The following is a 21704-nucleotide window of genomic DNA, read 5'->3' as shown; positions in this document are numbered from 1 at the left end:
AAATTGCATAGAAGGCAACATGACCTTGGGCTTTTAAAAACTACTTTCTTTAAAGAAAGCTAACCAGTGATGGTATGAAAGATAATTGGCACAGAGGAGAGACCAGAGTTGGGGGAGTCTCAGTCAGGAAGCTTCTGCACTCATTCGGGTGAGAAGTGAGGGCTTGAACTGGGAAACCAAAGTGGATGTGTAGTGCAAGAGACTGAGTAGAGAGGCATTTCGAAATCAGAGGGACAGAGGCTTTGGCAGCCAGTTAGGCAAGAGGGCAGGGGGAGGCAGAGGAATCAAGGAGGACTTCAGAAACCTTGGCAAGGGTTAGGTGCTTGCTTCAGAGACCTGCACTTGGGGGGGATCATGAAACTGTGTTCTGTCCCACAGTCGGAAGGAACAGGCGGTAGCAACGGGAAAGGGGAATTAAGGTCAGACCAAGAACAGCCCCGTGGTCTTCATATTCATTGGAGACCTTGGTCCCTGTGGCATCCAGCCTCCCCGACAGCCAGGCTCGTGGTTCCTTGAGAGTGTGCCTCAAAGGCGTTTCTGTACTGCCTGTGCCTAGCCAACTACGGCACTGGCACCAAGGTGGAGGGGGGTGGGGGGAACCCCCAGCTCAGCTGCCATTGGAGTACTGTGTTCTCAGTGACACAAATTGAAATTTTAAAATAGTTTTGGTTTGTTTTTTTTTTTTTATAGTTTTTCAGTACAGTGCGCATAGCGTAATTAAATCGTGGGTTATGTCGGTTTCTTTGGACTAACCTGAGGAACCTAACGAGTACTTTTACTTTGGTGTGTTATGAGAATGCCACAAATCGAGGTTATAATTAAGCTCTTAGAACATAGTCCAGTTGTAAACTGGAAATTGTGATGAGCAGTTCTCTGTTATTGTGAGGACCTTTTTTTTTCTTTTTGTGGATCATCAAGGCCCTTTGCTTCCGTCTTTTCCTTCTGACTGCTTGCTGTTAGAGATTTCTCTGTACGTTACAGCCATACCAGAGGACTGGAGCAAAGAAAGTTGAAAATTAAATAAGTTGATTTGTAATTGTTAACAACTCTGCTAAAATTGGTTGGAGGAGAAATTAATTGGCTAAATATGAGAATTGGGAATTGTCTTGAAGTTTTATTAATCCATCACTGTACCTAGATCAATAGAGGTGGCCATGGCAGCTTTCTACTCTTTTGTTTTGCAAAGGGAACCATGAAAGGTGGAAACAAACAAGAAGAAGCATGGATAAATCCATTCGTTAAACAGTTTTCAAATATCAGTTTTTCGGTAAGTGTATTTTTATAGCAGCCCTTCTTTGAGTGATGGTCTGTAAATTTACCCTAACTTCAGTTTTTTGTTTTCTTAACAAATTATCTTTGAGTCTTTATGTATATGCTGGAGGTTAGAGTAAAATTGGCCATGAAGCTTTCTGTCTTTTTACACTTTTAGCTAAAAACATTGATCACATATCTTATTTTTAAAATTTTCTTATTAGGCAGTGGAAAGAGTTTTGCGGTCCATTTGATTTTTGACAAATACTGAAATATAAAGTAAAATTTTTCATTTTTATTTTCATTAATAAGTCAAGGCCCGCTAACACAATGTGTTTTCTTGCTTCAGAGAGACTCACCCGAAGAAAATGTACAGAGCAATAAGATGGATCTTTCCGGAGGTAAGAAAAAGTTAAATCAGTTTGGGTGTGTATCCATCATTGATGGACAAATATATCGGTGATGTGATCCTTCTAAGTGAGCACTGACCTGGACCAGGCAAGGGGAGACCTGGGTTCCTATCACAGTGTTCTATCTCAGCATACACTAGGGTGCTATGGTTTGAGTGCCACATACTGCCTTCTAAGTACAAATCACTGTGCACATCTAACTAAGGTCATGGTGATTTTAGTCTGTGGCTACCTCAGATCTCATCCTGTCAAGAACGAGTTATCCAGGTTGAGTGATAGAGGCTTAGTAATTTAGGAAGCAGCAGATGCAAAGGCCCAGATTTTACGACAAAGACAGCCTGAACCATGCCAGAGAAATGGAAGTTGTTCCATGCAGTAGAAGAAATTGGTTGTGGTGTGGTGTGGTGATGAGAGAAGGTTTGACTAGTGGAAGGTAATAGAAAACGAGGCAGGTGCTAAATCATGAGGAGCGGGGGTTTGAATTTCATTATCAAAGTAGGGGATTAAATAATTTTATTTTTTTTATTTATTTATTTTTTTTTTAAAGATTTTATTTATTCATGATAGTCACACAGAGAGAGACAGAGAGGCAGAGACACAGGCAGAGGGAGAAGCAGGCTCCATGCACCGGGAGCCCGACGTGGGATTCGATCCTGGGTCTCCAGGATCGTGCCCCGGGCCAAAGGCAGGCGCCAAACCGCTGCGCCACCCAGGGATCCCAAGGGATTAAATAATTTTAATCAGGAGAATGACATGAGTGGGATTTATGTTTTTTAAAAAAACTATGGCTATAGGTTGAAAAGATCTTAGAACAGAAAAGATTGGCAGCAGAGGACTGACAAAAAGATAGATACCAAAAGTGGTTCTAGATTTGTTGTAGTAGCCAGTGAATATTTCAGAGCTCTAAACTAAATCACAGTAGATGAGAAGATTCTTAATTCAGTGGAGATGAAGGAATTAGAATCAACAAAAATTGATAACCAATCTGAACCAGTTCATTGTAGAGATGGGGGAGAGCATGTGATAAAAGCTGATTTCCAGCTTTCTTGCCGGTTGCTTCATAGGTGGTAGAGTTATCCTGTCAGTTTGAGTCCAGGCAGGAGAATGGACTACACAGTGATTTGAACAGGACAGGTTTGATATAAATATAAAGAATTATTAGTGTATAAGGGTTTGGCTAGTGAGAGGTAAGGAGACCACTAAAGAAGAGTAGCAGAGGTAAGGAGAAATCCCTAAACTTAGAACAGAGAGCGATCCCTGGGTGGCGCAGCGGTTTGGCGCCTGCCTTTGGCCCTGGGTGCGATCCTGGAGACCCGGGATCGAATCCCACGTCAGGCTCCCGGTGCATGGAGCCTGCTTCTCCCTCTGCCTATGTCTCTGCCTCTCTCTCTCTCTCTCTCTCTCTCTCTCTCTCTGTATGACTATCATAAATAAATTTTTTTTAAAAAATTTTTTTAAAAAGAAAAAAAAGAAAAAAAAAGAACAGAGATAGTGTATCCATGGAGGAGAGCATATGATGCCAGGACTGAGATCCCAACTCCTGGACCTGGCCCTCTGCTTATCGCATGGCAGAGACGTCACTGTGATGCCACCCCATGGAACTGCAGGAGATAGATCTTTTGGGAAGGTGTCTCACTTGTGCTCTGCTACAAAACTGCCAAGGCAGCTGCTGGGGGGAAGGGTGAGCCCGGCAAGGGCCTGCAGCTGGGTCAGCTGCCCATGCTGCAAGAGAGAGCATCCGGACCTGGGAGACACAGTCTGTCTTGTGGTGGTGTCTCCTGCATCCTCTGCCGACAAAGCTTCAGTGTCAGCTGGCAAAGGGAAAAATATGTAAAGGGTCCAGATCTGTTTTGGTTTTGTTTTTGTTTTTGTTTTGTTTTTCCAGGCCAGTCAAAGGTGAATTTAGAGCTGAGAGGCAGTGGGTAGATGATTGGTACAGACTCCCACCCACCCCCTTGACTACCCATCTTCAATATGCACACTTCTAAATGCACTTATGTTCCACTGCAGTGGCTAGGCACCCCTGTCTTTCTTCTCAACGAGGTACAGCTTTCTTTCCCAAAAGTGAGGAAGTCTGCCCTCCAACCAAACTGAGGAGACCGACACAGCCCCAAGAGTCATGCATTTATCATTGGCTATGCTATTACCACTCCAAGTCAGTCACAGTTGAAACTGAAAGACTAAGTTGTAAAGTTAACTCGCCACAGCTTGTGAATAAAATAAAAATGGGAAAGAGAAAGAAGTAAGTGGTCAGCCTATAGAGACGACTACACTCCTGTAACAAGCCATAAGAAACATGCAGAGCTCATTCTGCCCTTGTTTCTGTCATTGGTCACAAGCTGTGGTTGATGTCCATGGCTTCTTTCTTGCAGCACCCATTGCATACTGCCCCACTCTCAGCCAGCACCTCAGCACCCTGGGGTCCTTTGCCGGTCGAGTCACGCAAACCGTTGTTCCCAGAGAGTCTTAGCCCTTAATCATCTCCTTTTCTTGATTGCTGTAGTTTTTCATTAACCTTTACTAGGTTAGTAAAGGCTCAGAAATATTAAGGAGCACCTCCCAGAGAATCCCCTGGGTTTCAGAGTCCTCAGAGCCTTCATTCTGTATTACAAAACCCATTTCCCCTTGCTGATCAGAAGCAATCACTCTGGGCAACCGGGGTGGTTCAGCGGTTTAGCGCCACCTTCAGCCCAGGGTGTGATCCTGGAGACCCGGGGTCGAGTCCCACATCAGACTCACTGCATGGAGCCTGCTTCTCCCTCTGCCTGTGTCTCTGCCTCTCTCTCTGTGTCTCTCATGAATAAATAAATAAAATCTTAAAAAAAAAAAAATCACTCCAGCCAATAGACAAGTCCCTTTTTGCCTGGTGGCTCAGTGGCACAAGAAAGATAAAATGTCCAGGTGCTCTGTTCATCTTCCAATTCAGCTGACTGATGTGTGATGAAAGAAAGCATTTTCTTTCTTGAGGATTGTGATCTCCAAACCTACAGAGTTGCCAGAGCAGAAAGTAAGAATTCTGAGAGACATCTTAATAGAGAAGCCACTCCAGCTCTCACCTTTTGATTCCCAGACCTCTATATTCTGGTGTTGTGGGAGACACTGTGTCTTGTTAGGCAGAAGCTTATTCCTCCCCACCCCCCTTTTAAGATGTGTTTGTTTATTTGAGAGAGAGAGAGAGAGAGAGAGAGCATGAGCAGGGGCAGGAGGAGAGAGAAACTCAAGTGGACTCTGCACTGAGCACAGAGCCCAGTATGGAGCTTGAGATGATGACCTAAGCCAAAACCAAGCGTCAAATACCTGACTGTGCCCCCAGATGCCCCAGAAGCACATCCTTGCCCCTCACCCCTACTCTCGACTTGCTTCGTAACCAGTTCTACCTATCAGTTTGGCTAGCTACTTTGGGGTGATGATGTATGTGGTCAGACCAGTTGATCCCATGGGTGTGATCCCATTACTGTCCTTCCTTTGCTATGGAGTGTGTTCCTTGATCAGGCACGGTAGAGTGAGAATGAGGCCTTCTGTGAGACCATGGAGGGCAGAAGCTTTATGGGCAGGAAAAGCAAATTCACATCCAGAATATGGGATCTGTTCTTGTGGGGACTAGACTCTGCCTCCTCCATGGCTCACTGAATGGCAGAAAAGTTGCTGTGCCACTGTGCTGGTGGAATTTGCTGGAAATCTGCCCTCTAAGGTGCTGGGAAAAGCTTTTTGTAGAGAGGTGTCTCACTAAAGACACTGCTACAAAGCAGTTTGGAGGTATGTGGGAATGCTGGGAGATGCTGGCCAGGGGGTGTTGGTGAGCTCCATGAGCTGCAAGAGTGGAAGCTGCTGTATGAGCATGTTGAATCTCCTCCTGCAGTGGCTCTCCAGCGCCCTCTACTGACGAAGTCTTGGCACCAACTGGCACAAGAAAAAAAAAGTAAAGCGTCCAGATGTGTTTTCACTGAGCAGTCGAAAAGGGTGAATTTGGGGCTGAGAGGCAGTAAATCAATAAGTGGCCATTATTAGAGATAAGAAATACATAGGAATAGTGGATTCAGTAGGTAAGAAATTGAGTTTAAAGATGCAGAGAAGTCAGAATGAGAAGAGTAACGGACAAAGGAAGACCTGAGAGAGGGGATGATGTGAACCTGTCTAGTCTCCAGTTTCCTCATCTGCTTGCTAATGGGGGTAGTAATAGTAACGTTACCAGCATTAAATTAGAACACACAATTCAAACAGTACCTGGCACATAGTACGTATCTATCAGATGGTGCTTTGTCATGGTGTCTGTTTTAGTTATTTGTAACTGGAAGCTATCTCTTTATTATTAAGCAACTTAAAGATGACCAAAAAGTCTTAACCGTCATTACCGGTCTGTTTTCAAGTTAATTGGTTCAAATAGCAGTATCTGTTAAACCTAACTTTACTTCTGAGGAATGCAAGATTTATTGAATGTATTTTTTTACATGTCCTTGTCAAGGCAAAAGTCCTCCCAGGGGAAGTAAATGTTTTGCTTGCTGCTGTGTAAATTTGTCTGAATCAGTGAGATTGTCTTCCTACGTAACATAGTTTCCTGTACTTCTTAGGAATGTTACAGGACAAACGAATGGAGATAGATAAACATAGCCTAAATATTGGTGATTACAATCGAACGGTCGGGAAAGGCCCTGGTTCTCGGCCTCAGATTTCCAAAGAGTCTTCCATGGAGCGCAGCCCTTACTTTGATAAGGTAAGTCATTTGTTTGTTTTGTTTTGTTTTACCCCTGTGGCTGATAAATACACTTAATAGCGTAATTTTCTCATCAGTGGTTTAGAGCATTTAATGTAAGGTACTATATAATCTGGTACTATTACTGGATTTGTAGTTCATTCTCTTCTTTATGTTTCAGTTTAGCATAGGGATTGCATTTGTATTTTCTTCTTAATCCCGTAAAATGTGTCTGGTTCTTTTTGTGTACTTTAGAATTAACACTAATCTCTTCTGTTTTCTACCCGTTTCCTGTTGGTGCTGCAATGTCACGTGACTTCTCTTCTGTTCCTGCAATGATTTCTCCCTTCTGCTTGTTTGCTTGGCTGGTGTTGCACATCTTTCTGTCTGTCCACTCAGGATGGCATTGTAGCAGATGAATCCCAAAACATGCAGTTTATGTCCAGTCAAAGCATGAAGCTTCCCCCTTCAAATAGTGCACTACCTAACCAGGCCCTTGGCTCCATAGCAGGGCTGGGTATGCAAAACTTGAATTCTGTTAGACAGGTAAGTCCATGTGTGTATTTTAGGCTCTCTGTTGAATGATTTGTATAAGTAATGAGATCTCTCTTACATGTAGTTACTGTGTTTAAATCAATAATACAGTGTGGTGTTGCAACATCTCTCCCTAAAGAATCCCACTGGTATTCTGTTGCTGTTGGCTTGGTTTTTGTAGAATGGCAATCCCAGTATGTTTGGTGTTGGAAACACAGCAGCACAACCCCGGGGCATGCAGCAGCCTCCAGCACAACCTCTTAGTTCATCTCAGCCTAATCTTCGTGCTCAAGTGCCTCCTCCATTACTCTCCCCTCAGGTAATCACTCTTGCCCTACTCTCTCCTATTGACCTGAAAAAACGATATTTGGATGAGGTAACTAATTATTCATCCTTGGGTCAGTTGGTGTCTTTGAGATGCAGCTAATTCAGGGTCAGCTGTCCTTACAGAAGGACATAGTAGGGTGAAGAAAATGAGTCCACATTAAATGAAACCTGAAATTGACCATTACCTTCCATAAAACCTCTTGAGGGGAGGAGGGCAATAGCAAAGCAAATTGGTTGGTTTAAGATTCACCCCATCCTCTTTCAGTTAACCCAGGAATGTATATATGAATCGGAAAGTAAAGGAAGACCAAGTATAACCAACCCTCCTAAGTAATAGTCCACAGATTTAATTGCTCTATTGACAGCACAGAATATACCATACATTTAGTTAGTTTTGAGTTACGTGATCAACATTATTGACTTGCCATTGTGATCCTAAGGTTCCAGTTTCATTGCTGAAGTATGCACCAAACAACGGTGGCCTGAATCCGCTCTTTGGCCCTCAACAGGTAGCCATGCTGAACCAGCTATCCCAACTAAACCAGCTTTCTCAGATCTCCCAGTTACAGGTAAGTAGAGTAACGACCTTATACAGTATACATTTATTGAGCCTCTCTTGTGTGCGGGAAGTGTAACAAACAAAGCTGGCTGCAGTTGCCCTCAGGGAGCTTAGAGGGATCACTGAGGACGGATCATGAACTCAAAGGGCAGGAGCTTTGAGAGCACCCCTAGCCAGGTCAGGATGGCAGAGGGGAAGGGTGGTGTGATCAGGGAAAATGTCCCTGGTGAAGTACAAGTTTCGACTGAATGAGAAACAGAATTCAACAGCGGCTCGAGGCCAGGGAGTCCCAGGAAGAGGTTACCCTAGATGAAGTCACACTGTAGGTGTGTGTGTCCCATGTGGTCACCTGAAGCTCGTACCTCTTTGATGCTGCAACACTGATGACCTTTTTACCCCTTTCTCTCCAGAGATTGTTAGCGCAGCAGCAAAGGGCGCAGAGTCAGAGAAGCGTGCCTTCTGGGAACCGGCAGCAGCAAGACCAGCAGGTAGATCATATCCTTCCCCTGGCTTTGTTTAGCCTAACTCACTGCAGTGGAAAATGCTTTTATTAAAATAGAATGAAATATGTGGTTAGTTAAGTCTCCTGTTTGTCTGGGAGTCATATTAACTGGTATATAGTGATTGTTCCCTTCCTGCCAAGGAGGAGGAGGTGAATTCAGCAACAAGGAGGAGTATTTGGCTGTGAATCCTATCTGTCCACTGTTTCCCAACATCTTGCTGTTTCCAGGGTCGACCTCTTAGCGTGCAGCAGCAGATGATGCAGCAGTCCCGGCAACTCGATCCCAGCCTGTTGGTGAAGCAGCAGACCCCGCCATCTCAGCAGCAGCCACTCCATCAGCCAGCCATGAAATCCTTCCTCGAGAATGTCATGCCCCACACTACACCTGAGCTGCAGAAAGGGCCATCACCAATAAATGCTTTCAGCAACTTCCCGATAGGTGGGTTTCTCGTGGGGCTGAGCATTCAGCTAATGCTCGGGGCCACAGGCTTTTACTGTGTCGTCTTCCCAAGCGGCAGAGGTCTGTCCCATTGGGAAAAACATGCTAGCCCTGGGGTCTGTTCCCTCTCCAAGAGCTGCCTTGGTTCTTGTGGGTTCAGCTGGCACTCTTGCTTTACAAGGCCTGTCTCCGTGCAAGAAAGTGACACTGCCTTCAAAACTTCCTGCTCTTTAGAGTGGGTTAGAATAAAGATGAAGTTGCTCTCAAGTTTCCTCGTAGAGCAGAATGGGAAAGGTTCTCAGAAACTGTATGCCAGAGACACCCTGAGCCATGCTGCTGTGTAGGAGCAGCTGGGAACAGTCACTTCTGTCCTTTAAGACCCTGGAATTGTGATCATCACCTACATCCTTAGGGATGATCTCTGATATGACTTTCTAGTCAAGGTGAGCTGATCACCCTGGTCACCCCTAAAGTTGGTCCCTTGTCTTTTTCTTCGTTCTGTCCCCAGGCTTTTATTCCTTTGGGAAATTTCAGGCCTGGATGTTTTCTCCTTCTTTGGGACTCTTTTCTCCTTGTGTCTTTGATTCTGTTTTGAACCTTGATTGTTCCCACCCTCTTCATTACATCTTTTCTTCCTGTCTTTTCCCTTAAAATGGTTTCTTGTAAACCAGCTTGGTTGGTTGCTATCCCAGACAGTTAGCTAGCATGTTCCAGGCTTTGGGCAGGGGGCTGGGGCCTGCTGTTGCTTCACCCTGGCTGGACTGTGCACGATTTGGCTTCCCTGGCATTCCATGGACTCCTCAGCTAGGATATCGGTTGCACTCTGAGTCCTTGGGATTGTTAGCAATCTCTTTACGTTTCCAGAAGCAGGCTCTTGTCAGTTACCACTGTGGGTGAATACCTTAGAAGCCATTTGTTGGTGACCAGGTGATCTTGGAGACAGTAGTACGGTGGTGAAAGAATACTCCAGCACAGTGAGAGGTTGTGAGGTGACTCTCGTGTTTGCATACTGGACATATAAATTGGGCCAATGAGGAGATAAGTTTCTAAATATGGGATTTCCTGTTCTGATAGACTTTACGGCAAGAGATACTTTTAGGGGTGCCTGGGAAGGTCAGTCCGACTTTTGGTTCTGGCTCAGGTCGTGATCTCAGGATTGTGAGATTGAGCACTCAGCACAGAGTCTGCTTGAGATTCTTTCCCCTCCCTCACTCCTGCTCCTCCCCCCTGCGTCTGCTTGCACGTGCGTGCACACTCTCCCTCTCTCTCTGTTTCAAATTAATATAAAAGAGAAAAAAAAAGCTACTTCTTCCTGGTTAAGAAGTCTGTGTAACCCATACAAACATGGTATGGTTGTCTAAATCAGGCATTGGCAGACTAGAGCCTGTAGACCAGATTTGGCCAGCTGCTGGTTTTGTAAATAAAGTTTTATTGGAACACAGCTGTACTCTTTTGTTAATGTATTTTCTGTGGCTGCTTTTTTGCTACAACAGAAAGGCATAGAGACACAGACCTTGTGGCCACAGACCTGAGATACAGTTACTGTCTGAACCTTCACAGAAAAATTTGTCAGATCTTGGGTCTAGTTGAGGAGTCCAGAGAAGTGGCAAATGTAATTGCTGTTTCCAAAAATAGGTATGATATTAGAGAATTCACATTATTAAAGTTTTTAAGTTTGACCTCATATCATATGGACTGTCATCAAACCCCAGTATTTAAAACCATTTGTTTGGGGATGCCTGGGTGGCTCAGCCGTTGAGTGTCTGCCTTCGGTTCAGGGCATGATCCCAGGATCTGGGATCAAGTCCCTCATTGGGCTCCTTGTGGGGAGCTTGCTTCTCCCTCTGCCTGTGTCTCTGCCTCTCTCCCTGTGTCTCTCATGAATAAAAATCTTAAAAAAACAAAAAACAAAAAAACACACACACACATACACATTTGTTTTGGAACCTTAGAATAAGAACCACCTGACCATGTGTTAAAGATTCTGTCTCCCACTAAAAAGTCTTTTTTTTTTTTTAATCAGCATCTCACATGATTCTGATGTTGATGATCCCTGGGTCACGCTTAAGAAACCCTCGCTTACCAGTCAGTTTTCTGACCAGAATATCTAAGATTGAAATTTCCATCCTTATTCCAAGAGAATATCTGAACCTGATGTGTGTCATCAGCAAGGTTCAAGGAAATTGCGCCCTGAAACATGGGTGCCTCACCCTTAAGAATAGTTGTTAGAGCAAGACATTTTTACTTTTAAATGACAGTGTCTTTTGTCTGGTCAGCCAGTTGAAAATTGTTATTTACAAGCAAAAGATAACAACTGAAAGTGATCATATTTCTTCATGCATGGTGCCCTTGGGAAATAGCTAAAGAGATCTATTTTAGGGACGCCTGGTGGCTCAGTGGGTTGAATGTGTGACTCTTGGTTTCAGCTCAGGTCATGATCCTCAGAGCTGTGAGATCGAGCCCCATGTGGGGTGTGTGCTCCCCCCCCCCCACCTCCATGCCGCCCCACGTGCACACTCTAATAAATTAATAATTCTTGTTTAAAAAATAAAAGACCTATTTTATTAGAGATAAACTTTAATATTTGGCTTCCATAATTATCTCTTACAGAAATTGTAAAATAATCAAAATTAGGGACGCCTGGGTGGCTCAGTGGTTGAGCATCTGCCTTCAGCTCAGGGCGTGATCTCAGGTTCCTGGGATTGAGTCCCGCATCAGGCTCCCTGCAAGGATCCTACTTCTCCCCATGCCTGTGTCTGTCTCTCTCTTGGTCTCTTATGAATAAATCTTTTTTTAAAAAATAATCAAAATTATATGGAGAAACAATTTTCCACAGTTAATGCAATTATAGTTTTAACAGTTTTGTGGTTTGAAAACATTGGGTTATTGAATATTAGAATAGCTATTTAGGATTTCTGTTTGTTGCTTTCATTGATAACGTAGCCATGGCTCTTTCAGTGTTGTTTCTGCAAGCCTTGGCTGGGGGCCCAGAGAGTCTGTTCTGCCTGCCTTGCCTTGTCTGTAATCATTTGGCTATGCCACATTTGCAGGGTGATATTTATTAAGACACATTCACAGGATTGAAAACAGATTAGTTACGTGTGTTTTTCTGGAAAATGGAAGTTGTGGTATCAGAAGGAAAGTGTGCTATGTTTTATAAAGTGGTTTTTCAGGACACCCTGGGGGGCTCAGTGCTTGAGTGTCTGCCTTTAGCTCGGGTTGTGATCCCAGGTCCTGGGATTGAGTCTGGCACCAGGCTTCCCACAGAGAGCCTGCTTCTCCCCCTGCCTGTCTCTGCCTCTCTCTGTGTGTCTCTCATGAATGAATAAATAAAATCTTTTAAAAAAAATTGTTTATAAAGAGGTTTTTCTATTAAAGTATTATTTTATTTTTAGGCTTGAACTCAAACTTGAATGTAAATATGGATATGAACAGTATTAAAGAGCCACAGTCAAGACTAAGGAAGTGGACTACAGTGGACAGCATTTCTGTGAACACATCTTTGGATCAAAACTCCAGCAAACATGGTAGGAAATACATTTTTGCATGTTACACATACAAAAAATGTAGAATACTAAATATAGGCCTTTATTTTATTGTCTTTATTATTTATTTTTAGGAGGGGGTGGGATGGATAAGGGCAGAAAGAGAGAGAATCTTAAGCAGACTCCACACCCAGGACAGAGCCCCAGCACCCAGCTCAGTCTCATGATCAAGAATTGGAGGCTTAACCAACTGAGCCACCCAGGTGCCCCCTAACCCTAGACCTTTTTTTTATTTCATTTATTATTAGGAATTTGTACCTCTTATTTTCTTCTTTTAAAGATTTTATTTATTTATTCATGGGAGACACAGAGAGAGAGGCAGAGACATAGGCAGAGAGAGAAGCAGGCTCCATGCAGGGAGCCCGATGTGGGACTTGATCCCAGGACTCCAACACGCCCCAGGCCAAAGGCAGGCGCTCAACTGCTGGGCTTCCCAGGCATCCCTCTTAGCTTATTCTTTTTTTTTTTTTTTTTAAGGTTTTATTTATTTTATTTAAGAGAGAGCACAAGCAGGGGGAGCAGCAGGCAGAATGTTTCCTCATTACTGAAAAATGTTTTATTAGTTACTGAATTAGTTAAAAAAGAAAAGCAAAATTAACCTTTATTACAGCTATTGTACAAAATAGAGATTAAATATACATTTGTGTTTTAAAAATTCTTCCCCCTTTGATGGTTATTTAGGTTTTTGCAGTTTTTTGTTGCTTTTGTAATGTTATACTTAACATTTAGTCAATTTAGTATGATGAGAGTATTAATTCCCAGCAGAATTTGATTCTGCCATTTTTGTTTAATGGTACATTTTCTTCATATATTTTACTGCTATGTGTAAATCATTTATAGATTCAATATTATTTTTTCCTCACCCATCAATTAAAATTTTTTTTTTTTTTTTTTAAGACTTTATTTATTCATTCATAGAGACACAGCTAGAGAGAGAGAGGCAGAGACACAGGCAGAGGGAGAAGCAGGCTCCATGCACCGGGAGCCCGATGTGGGATTCGATCCCGGGTCTCCAGGATCGCGCCCTGGGCCAAAGGCAGGCGCCAAACCGCTGCGCCACCCAGGGATCCCTAATTAAAATTTTTTTAATCTCATTTTTACCTTATCAAATATTATCACTTCACCTGTATTAATGAAATATCTTCTGCTTTCCAAGGACTGTGAATATATAGATACATATGGACATGCATGCACACAGTTGAGTATATGTGAGGAAAAATACCCTGAAGGAACTCATTTGTGCAAAAAATAAGTATGTGAAGAACTTTAGTACACTATGATAAGTACTATGAATATGATTCCATATGATGGTACAAATAGCATGATAATGTGAAGTCCATTGGAAGATTGAGTCAGAAATGAGGAATGGTGGGTGTGGTAGGTGTGGAAGGGCTTCACAGAGACTGCTGTGCCGAGTCTTCCACTTTATCACACAGAGAAGTAGAGAAAGAGGAACAAAAACAGTATGTAGCATTTGAAACGTTAAAAAACAGAAGAGTCTGATGGGTTCTGTTGTGTGGGCCTGTCACAGGTGAAGGGACAAAGAGGAAGGAGGAAGGCAAAACTAGGATAGTAGGTATGGAGCAAATCACAGACCACTTTATGCTATAAGTCATTTAAAACTTGAAAGTGGTGGCTATCCAGGGGCAAAGAAGACTCAAGGCAGTATGAGACAGAAGGCCATGGATGTGGAAGGAGTGCACCAGAACGAGCCTTAGAATTAAGGACAGGAGGGCTGGCTGTGTAACCTAACTCCTTGGGCAAGCATGGGATCATGGGTAACATGACAGCTTGCAGGGAACATTGGTTGGGTGGGAGCATTAGAGTGTGGTTGTGCAGGTAACAGGGGGCGTAAATGTGGGAATCAGAGGCCTGGTGGGACAGATACTAAATGGATTTTAGGCTTGTTGGGCCTGGTATTTGGGGGATTGCCCAATACCCAGTAAGAAATTAGAAATAGAGGCCAGCACTCAAGAAAAATATGAGCTAGAATAAGATTTGGTACTCATCAGAATGTTGAGGTCATGGACAGAGATACAGTTGCCCAGAGGGACAGAGCCCAGAAAAAACAAGGACAGCATCCTGGAGCCGTGCATGGTGAAAGGAGTGGCTGGAGAGGTCAGATGTACAGAACTAGCAAAACATTTCCACCATATGGTTTTCTGTCTTCTCAGGTTAAAATGAATTTTCCCGTGTCTGCCTTGCATATCCAAGCCTGAGTTTCTTTGTAAAAATGACCTCTCCCTTCCCTTGCACTGCTGTGGTGGACATTACCATCCCTCATGTGTTGTCCAGTGCTCAAGGTCCTGGCTGATGGCATGTCTTAATATACAACAGTCCTTGGGCAACATAGGTTTTGAAGTCAGATACACTTGGTATTCCATCCCAGTTCCTAAACTTCTTAAGCCATGGTGTTTACATCTACAAAAGGAAATGATACCTCCCAGAATTGTTGAGAGGACTGAACAAGGTAGCTCAGCTCTCCCTTGTTGCCTAGAACCTGGTGTGTAGGCATGGGGCAGCGGGTGCAGGCTTCCTGTAAGCAACCTGTTAATTTTGTTTGCTTTGATTGACTTCAGTTAATAAAGTGGTTTTGTGTTTTATTTTGTCTTCTTTTTTAAACTTAGTATCAATCATCATTTTTAACTGTATTTTATTGCATACAGTTTTCTTTTGCACAAATCTATAATTCGCTTAAACAATAAATATTTTTATTACTGTATACATAGCAACTTATTTAAATAAATAAATATTTTATTTATTTATTCATAGACAGAGAGGCAGAGACACAGACAGAGGGAGAAGCAGGCTCCATGCAGGGAGCCCGATGTGGGACTTGATCCCGGGTCTCCAGGATCACACCCCAGGCTGCAGGCGGCGCCAAACCGCTGTGCCACCGGGGCTGCCCATACGTAGCAATTTAATGAATGCATTCTGGGAGTGTTCTCTGCAGAATACAGAGGAAGAGGTGAATACTTTATCTCTTCAGTCTAGATCCCTGTCATATTTCTCCTCCTACCCCATTCTTCATTTACTTATTGACATTTGAAAATTAGTCATTCTTTCTTTGTTTTTTAATGTTTTTTATTGTTTTTAATTTCTTTTATTTTTTAAGATTTTATTTATTTATTCATGAGAGACACAGAGAGGCAGAGGCACAGGCAGAGGGAGAATTAGGCTCCACGCAGGAGGCCCTACATGGGACTTGATCCCGGGTCCCCAGGATCACGCCCTGGGCCGAAGGCAGACGCTAAACTGCTGAGCCACCCAGGCGTCCCCGTTTCTTTGTTTTTTAAAAGTATTTTTCTCAGATTCCTGGATGGCTCAGTCAGTTAAGCATCCGGCTCTTGATTTCAGCTCACATCATGATCTCAGGGTTGTGGGATCAAGCCCCCTGTCAGGCTTTTCGCTCAGTGTGGGGTCTACTTGAGATTCTCTCCCTCTCCCACTACCCCTTCCACCAACTCCTGCTTGCTTGTCCACTCTCTCTAAAATCTTTAAAAAGGGGATCCCTGGGTGGCGCAGTGGTTTAGCGCCTGCCTTTGGCCCAGGGCGCGATCCTGGAGACCCGGGATCGAATCCCACGTCAGGCTCCCGGTGCATGGAGCCTGCTTCTCCCTCTGCCTGTGTCTCTGCCTCTCTCTCTCTCTCTGTGACTATCATAAATAAATAAAAATTAAAAAAATAAATAAATAAATAAAATAAAATCTTTAAAAAATTTTTTTTAATATTTTTCTATTAAGAAATTTTTAAGCATATTTTCCTATCAGTAATACAGATTACTTGATATTTACCTGTTCTCTCACCCCCAGAATGTTCTTGTTTTCTCTACTTTAGCAGGTGGCTTAATTAATATTAGGTAACAAGGCCAGTAGTCTTCATTTCCTAGGTACTATTGATATCTCCAGACTTTTATTTTATCCCCTTAAAATCAAGAATGTTTGATAGGATGTATTACTCTGTTTGGTTGCTTTTATTCTTTCTTTATGGTTGTTTTTTCTTCTTTGTAAAAGTGACTTCAGAAATAATCCTTGAGCTGGTTGTGGTTTTGGTCTTCAGCTCCAGAAAGGACAGTTAGTTTGATACCTGTATGTAAAAACCTTCTGAATTTCAAGTCTTAGAATGTTGGCTTTTTTAGGGACAGTGGATCACTCAATCGGTTAAATATCCAACTCTTAATATTGGCTCAGGTCATGATCTCAGAGTTGTGATATAAGCCCTGCATCGGGCTCTGTGCTGGGTGTGGAGTGTGCTTGAGATTCTCTCTCTTTGGCCCACTCATACTAGCTCGCTTTCTGTCAAGAAAAAAAAAAAAAAAGGAGGGCACCTACCTGGATGTCTCAGTCAGTTGTCTGTCTCTAGCTCAGGTCATGATCCTGGGGTCCCAGGTTCCAGCCCCACATCAGGGTCCTTGCTCAGCAGGGAGTCTGCTTCTCCTTCTACCACTACCACTGCCTGTGCTCTCATGCTCTCTCTTTCAAATAAATAAAATCTTTAAAAAAGGGGGGGGAATAATGGCCTTTTAAAAAAGCACTTCAATCTTTTTTTTTTTTTTTTTTTTTTTGCTTTTCAATCTTTTTAAAGAAAATGCTTTTTCTTATAATGATAACCCTCCAGTTACTCTCACTTGCTCCCCGAACTGCTCCTTTTTGATCAGTGGCTCCTCTTCTCTCCCCTTAGTATCTTTCTCTCTCCTGGCAGACTTAGAATCATCTTCTTGGGTTCACTCTTTGTTGGCTTTGTTTTCTCTTCTCCTAATATAAAATTAAACAGGGGCACCTGGGTGGCTCAGTGGTTGAGCATCTGCCTTTGGCTCAGGGCATGATCCCAATGTCCTGGGATCAAGTCCCATGTTGTGCTCCCCACAAGGAGCGTACTTCTCCCTGTGCCTGTGTCTCTGCCTCTTTCTCTGTCTCTCATGAATACATAAAAGTTTAAAAAAAAAAAAAAAAGAAAGAAAGAAATGTTATCGTATTATGTTAATACTCTGGTGTAATTTTCCTTTTTCCCTTAAAAAAAAAATTCACATCTAAATGTATTCAGGAGGGCTCTCTCCCAAAGCTGCCAGCCCACATGTTACGTTTTGTTAGACCCTCACTATTTTGAAAGTCAGCTTTTTGAACCAGCATCTATGTAAACATTCAGGCAATTTCACATACAAATTCTGACTTCTCGCATCTCATTAGAAATACAGAGATCTGGGAATCTCTGGGTGGCTCAGCTGTTTAACGCCTGCCTTTGGCCCAGGACGTGATCCTGGAGTCCCAGGATCTAGTCCCACGTCTGGCTCTCGGTATGGAGCCTGCTTCTTCCTCTGCATGTGTCTTTGCCTCTCTCTCTCTCTCTCTCTCTCTCTCTCTCTCATATGAATAAATAAAATCTTTTAAAAAAGAAAAGGTAAGAAAGAAAGAAATACAGAGGTCTGGCGGCCCCAGGCTCCAAAGCAGTACATACCCAGAGCAGAGTAGCCCACAGCCCATGCGCTTGCGGCTCATTGTCCTCCCTATTGTCTTCTCTACTCAGCTTAGTGCTGGTGTCATTTGCCTTTGCCCTTACTTGGGACTGTGGGGGGGGGGGGGGGTTTGCTTCCTTTCTCTTCTCACTCCCCTCACACCTGTGCCCCTCCTCTCTTTGGTGGAGAGAGATTTTCCTATAGTCCCTAACCGGGGAAATATTTCCCCATAGTGGTGTTTTTGTTTGGAGAAGGACCATGGCATTTTGCCTGTAACCGGCCTCCTTTGCTTCTTTATAAATGCTGAGCAGCCTTGCTGGCATTTGTGCTTCCCTGTTATAGATAAGAGGGGCTGTTATCCCCTAGCAGTAGAGCAGCATAGAGGTCATTGTTAAGAGGGGTGATGTAATAGTCATATTCAGGCTTACATCAGACATAAGCTGAGCCTGTGGGAAGGAGAGGCCTGTGGGGAAGGCCTTGGCTGGCATTGACCACTTGCAACACAATCTTAGGTGGGTTGTCTTTTTATCACCGTTTAGCTCTAGTAAGTTAATTTTGGAGCAAGAAGAAAGAGCAAGTGCAGGAGATCTTGTGTGTCAGAGGTGGCCAAGACCACTTTCGAGTTGACAGAAGAATTGACAGAACTCAGAAAAGCTGTAATACCCATGGTTATGAGTATTAATTACAGCAAAAGAATCAATTGAAAGTTAGCAGGGGAAAAAGACGCTTAGGGCACAGTCCAGGAAAAATTTCCTATTGTCCCCTCCCATTGGGGTTTCACAGACCTAATTCTCCAGCAGTGATGTGTGAAACCACGTACAAAGTATTGCCGACCAAAGAAGCTCTCCCAAGATTGATGTCCTGGGTTTCTACTGCGGCCAGTCATAATAGTCATCAAGCACCTGCACCAGTCAGTCCCCAATCCCCTGCAGACCTGTCAGAGGTCAGATAAAAACACAGTATGACAGTATGACCCAGGCCTTAGATAGACAGATACAGGTGTTCACCAGAAGTCACGTTATTGCCATAAACGATCTGGTATGGCTGAGGCCCAGGGTCTGCAAAGGTACTCTTACCTGCAGGGTATTCTCTGGGCTTGGAGGAGTTAAGAGCCAGGCCTGAAGCTCTTTGCAGTGTGTACACTGGACCTACTGTGCTTAACCCTTTACTGCACAACCCCCAGAGTAAAGAAAGCTAGATTTATTAAGGGAAATAGGGTGGAATGGAGGCAAGGACATCTGATCAGAAAATTGTGTATCACAGCAGGATTGGACTAAATTATCTGTGATGCTTTATGGTCCTAAGATTCTGCAACTAGAAGGCCATTTATAAAATCTTTTCCCGGGGATCCCTGGGTGGCTCGGCGGTTTAGCGCCTGCCTTTGGCCCAGGGCACGATCCTGGAGTCCCGGGATCAAGTCCCACGTCGGGCTCCCGGCATGGAGCCTGCTTCTCCCTCCTCCTGTGTCTCTCCTCTCTCTCTCTCTCTTTATGTCTATCATAAATAAATAAATAAATCTTTAAAAAAAATAAAATCTTTTCCCCTCGTCAGCACACAGCACAGTGTCCTGGGGAGGGGGCACAGATATAAAAGAATATTCAGTCTTAGGATTGAGGGCCGTAGGGAACGGATTCCAGAAGGCCTGTGATCTTTTAAGCTGGGATATGAAAGATAACAGTAGTTAACCAAGCAGAGATGATGGGAAGGGGACCCCAGGGGTGATGGGTGGAAGCATTATAAGTGATTGAAGAGTTTGAATGTTAGCCCCTCTGCCTTGGAGAACTGTTGGAGAATGTTAAGCTGAGAAGTGGCCTGATAAGTGTTTTGGGATTTGGCTGTGGTTTGGATACCTGGGGAGTGGAGGTAGACAGGCAGATTGGCTGGGAAACCTATGTGTATGATTCAGAGCTTAGACAGGAAGCAATGGTAGCCTGACTAGTATAACAGTGTTATGCCATCGTTTCACAGTACATAGAGAAGTGTTGAATCATTATGTTATACACCTTAAATTAATACAATGTTCTGTGTCAGCTATATATATAAACATTTTTTTGAAGACAAGATTCAAGTTATAAAGGTATCCACTAGGGAATCCCTGGGTGGCGCAGCGGTTTGGCGCCTGCCTTTGGCCCAGGGCACGATCCTGGAGACCCGGGATCGAATCCCACATCGGGCTCCCGGTGCATGGAGCCTGCTTCTCCCTCTGCCTGTGTCTCTGCGCCTCTCTCTCTCTCTCTCTCTCTCTCTCTCTGTGACTATCATAAATAAATAAAAATTAAAAAAAAAAAAGTATCCACTAAAAAAAACCCTCCGCAGGGGATCCCTGGGTGGCTCAGCGGTTTGGCGCCTGCCTTTGGCCCAGGGCATGATCCTGGAGTCCCGGGATCAAGTCCCGCATCAGGCTCCCGGCATGGAGCCTGCTTCTCCCTCCTCCTGTGTCTCTGCCTCTCCCTCTCTCTCTCTCTCTCTATGTCTATCATAAATAAATGAATGAATGAATGAATGAATCTTAAAAAAAAACACAATTTCAGAAAAAAATAAAAACAGATACCACATTTTCAGAGTTTTTAAAGAGTCTATAGAGAAATAGAAGGCATCATAAAATAATGAAAAACTGGGACCAAATATATGTCAAATTGATAAATATAAATGGGCCAAGCTAATTTATTAAATAATGAAATTCACATTGAATCATAAAGCAAAATCCAAATCTTTGCTGCATACAAGCGACCCAAAACAAAGTAATTCAGAAGGCTTTGCTGGTGTGCAAAAGAACAAACAAACCAAAACAACAACCATGGTAAGCAGAATTGTTAGGACTTTGTGATTTAAGATAATAGGGGAGCCAGGAGAGCCTCTTTGCTTTCTGATTTAAGCAACATCACATCTGTTCCTCTGATTAATACCAAAAGGATATTTTTGTGACATTTGTTCCTTTCTGTTGGATTTTATCCTGAAACTTTATTTGACTAAACTTATCTTAAAGGTCAGTTTGCTGATTTGTGAACATTGGACTAATGATTATCAGAAATTGACGGTGAGATAGTCATGTGGCAGAAAGAACTTTGAACCCTAAATCAGACAGATCTGAATTCTAAGTCGAATTTGCCATTTGGTGGCATACCCATTTGGAATTTTTCTAAAGAATGGGAATGGTAGTTGACTCAGATGACAAAATGGCAAAATTAATATCCTGGATTTGAGAGCTAACTCTGCTACTTATTAGCTACTGGCAAATAACTTAACCTTTACCTTCTAAATGGGAATATGGTGTAGTACCTCCTGTGGTGTCTTGATGATGAATAAGGCAACACCTGCAGAGCACTTAAGCACTAGGACAGGGTGGGACTCTACTACCCTTTACGTGGCCTGTCAGCATGGACTTCCTCTTAGTTACTGCCTTCGTGGTTGGCTCACAACACACCTGCCTTTTTTTTTTTTTTTTTTTTAAGGATTCTATTTATTCATGAGAGACAGAGAGACATAGGCAGAGGGAGAAGCAGGCTCCATGCAGGGAGCCTGATGTGGGACTCGGTCCTGGGACTCCAGGATCATGCCCTGAGCCTAAGGCAGGCGCTCAACCACTGAGCCACCCAGGCGTCCCAACACACTTGCCTCTTAAGACCACGGTGTGTCTCCAGTGCAAATCCAGGCCTGCTCGCTTCCAGCTACACCTGCCACCCATACAACCCTACCTTCCATTTTCTGCACCTCCTCCTATACAGTGGTTAATAGAACATAACTGGACTGTAGCTGCCTTTATGTCCAGCCTATTTTCCTTGTTAATAAAGTGAAGTTTTAATAAGTAGAAGTGGATTTATTTATTTATTTGTTTATTTATTTGTTTGTTTGTTTATTTTTTACTGAAAGCGGGGGAATACTTAGATCTCAGGTTCTTGCAGAAGAGTGAATCACTTAAAATTCGGCATCTGTGCTTGCTTACTGTGTATTACTTGAAACTGCTACTTCGTTCATACCCCACTCAGCTCCCAAGT

The 21704-nt window shown here is 43.3% G+C and overlaps 1 protein-coding gene and 1 long non-coding RNA gene across 22 annotated transcripts in view; one reads left to right on the top strand and one right to left on the bottom strand.

Annotated features, from left to right (window-relative positions):
- TNRC6A (trinucleotide repeat containing adaptor 6A) overlaps positions 1 to 21704 on the top strand; it is a 107385-nt gene that overhangs the window by 72704 nt on the left and 12977 nt on the right. For 15 of the 21 annotated variants that reach the window (XR_007411228.1, XR_007411227.1, XM_025416148.3 and 12 more), the window contains 9 exons: positions 1187 to 1267; positions 1601 to 1652; positions 6230 to 6372; positions 6751 to 6897; positions 7067 to 7204; positions 7653 to 7781; positions 8182 to 8259; positions 8502 to 8712; positions 12108 to 12239. Coding sequence is in view for 19 of the 21 variants with exons in the window: in XM_025416148.3 (XP_025271933.1) it covers positions 1187 to 1267; positions 1601 to 1652; positions 6230 to 6372; positions 6751 to 6897; positions 7067 to 7204; positions 7653 to 7781; positions 8182 to 8259; positions 8502 to 8712; positions 12108 to 12239 (1111 nt within the window). In the remaining 2 variants the exon portion in view is untranslated. The remainder of the gene's footprint in view (positions 1 to 1186; positions 1268 to 1600; positions 1653 to 6229; positions 6373 to 6750; positions 6898 to 7066; positions 7205 to 7652; positions 7782 to 8181; positions 8260 to 8501; positions 8713 to 12107; positions 12240 to 21704) is intronic. The other 6 variants (XM_049111275.1, XM_049111273.1, XM_035717612.2 and 3 more) reach the window with 3 other exon arrangements.
- LOC125755268 (uncharacterized) lies at positions 12235 to 18058 on the bottom strand. Its single transcript, XR_007411231.1, has 3 exons — positions 16885 to 18058; positions 16589 to 16749; positions 12235 to 16343 (listed from the first exon to the last, which is right to left on the bottom strand). It is a non-coding gene; the product is annotated as an uncharacterized LOC125755268 (long non-coding RNA).

Source organism: Canis lupus, chromosome 6 (assembly GCF_003254725.2).
Source record: "Canis lupus dingo isolate Sandy chromosome 6, ASM325472v2, whole genome shotgun sequence".
Taxonomy (NCBI): Eukaryota; Metazoa; Chordata; class Mammalia; order Carnivora; family Canidae; genus Canis; species Canis lupus.
This window is presented reverse-complemented; position numbering and strand designations above follow the sequence as displayed.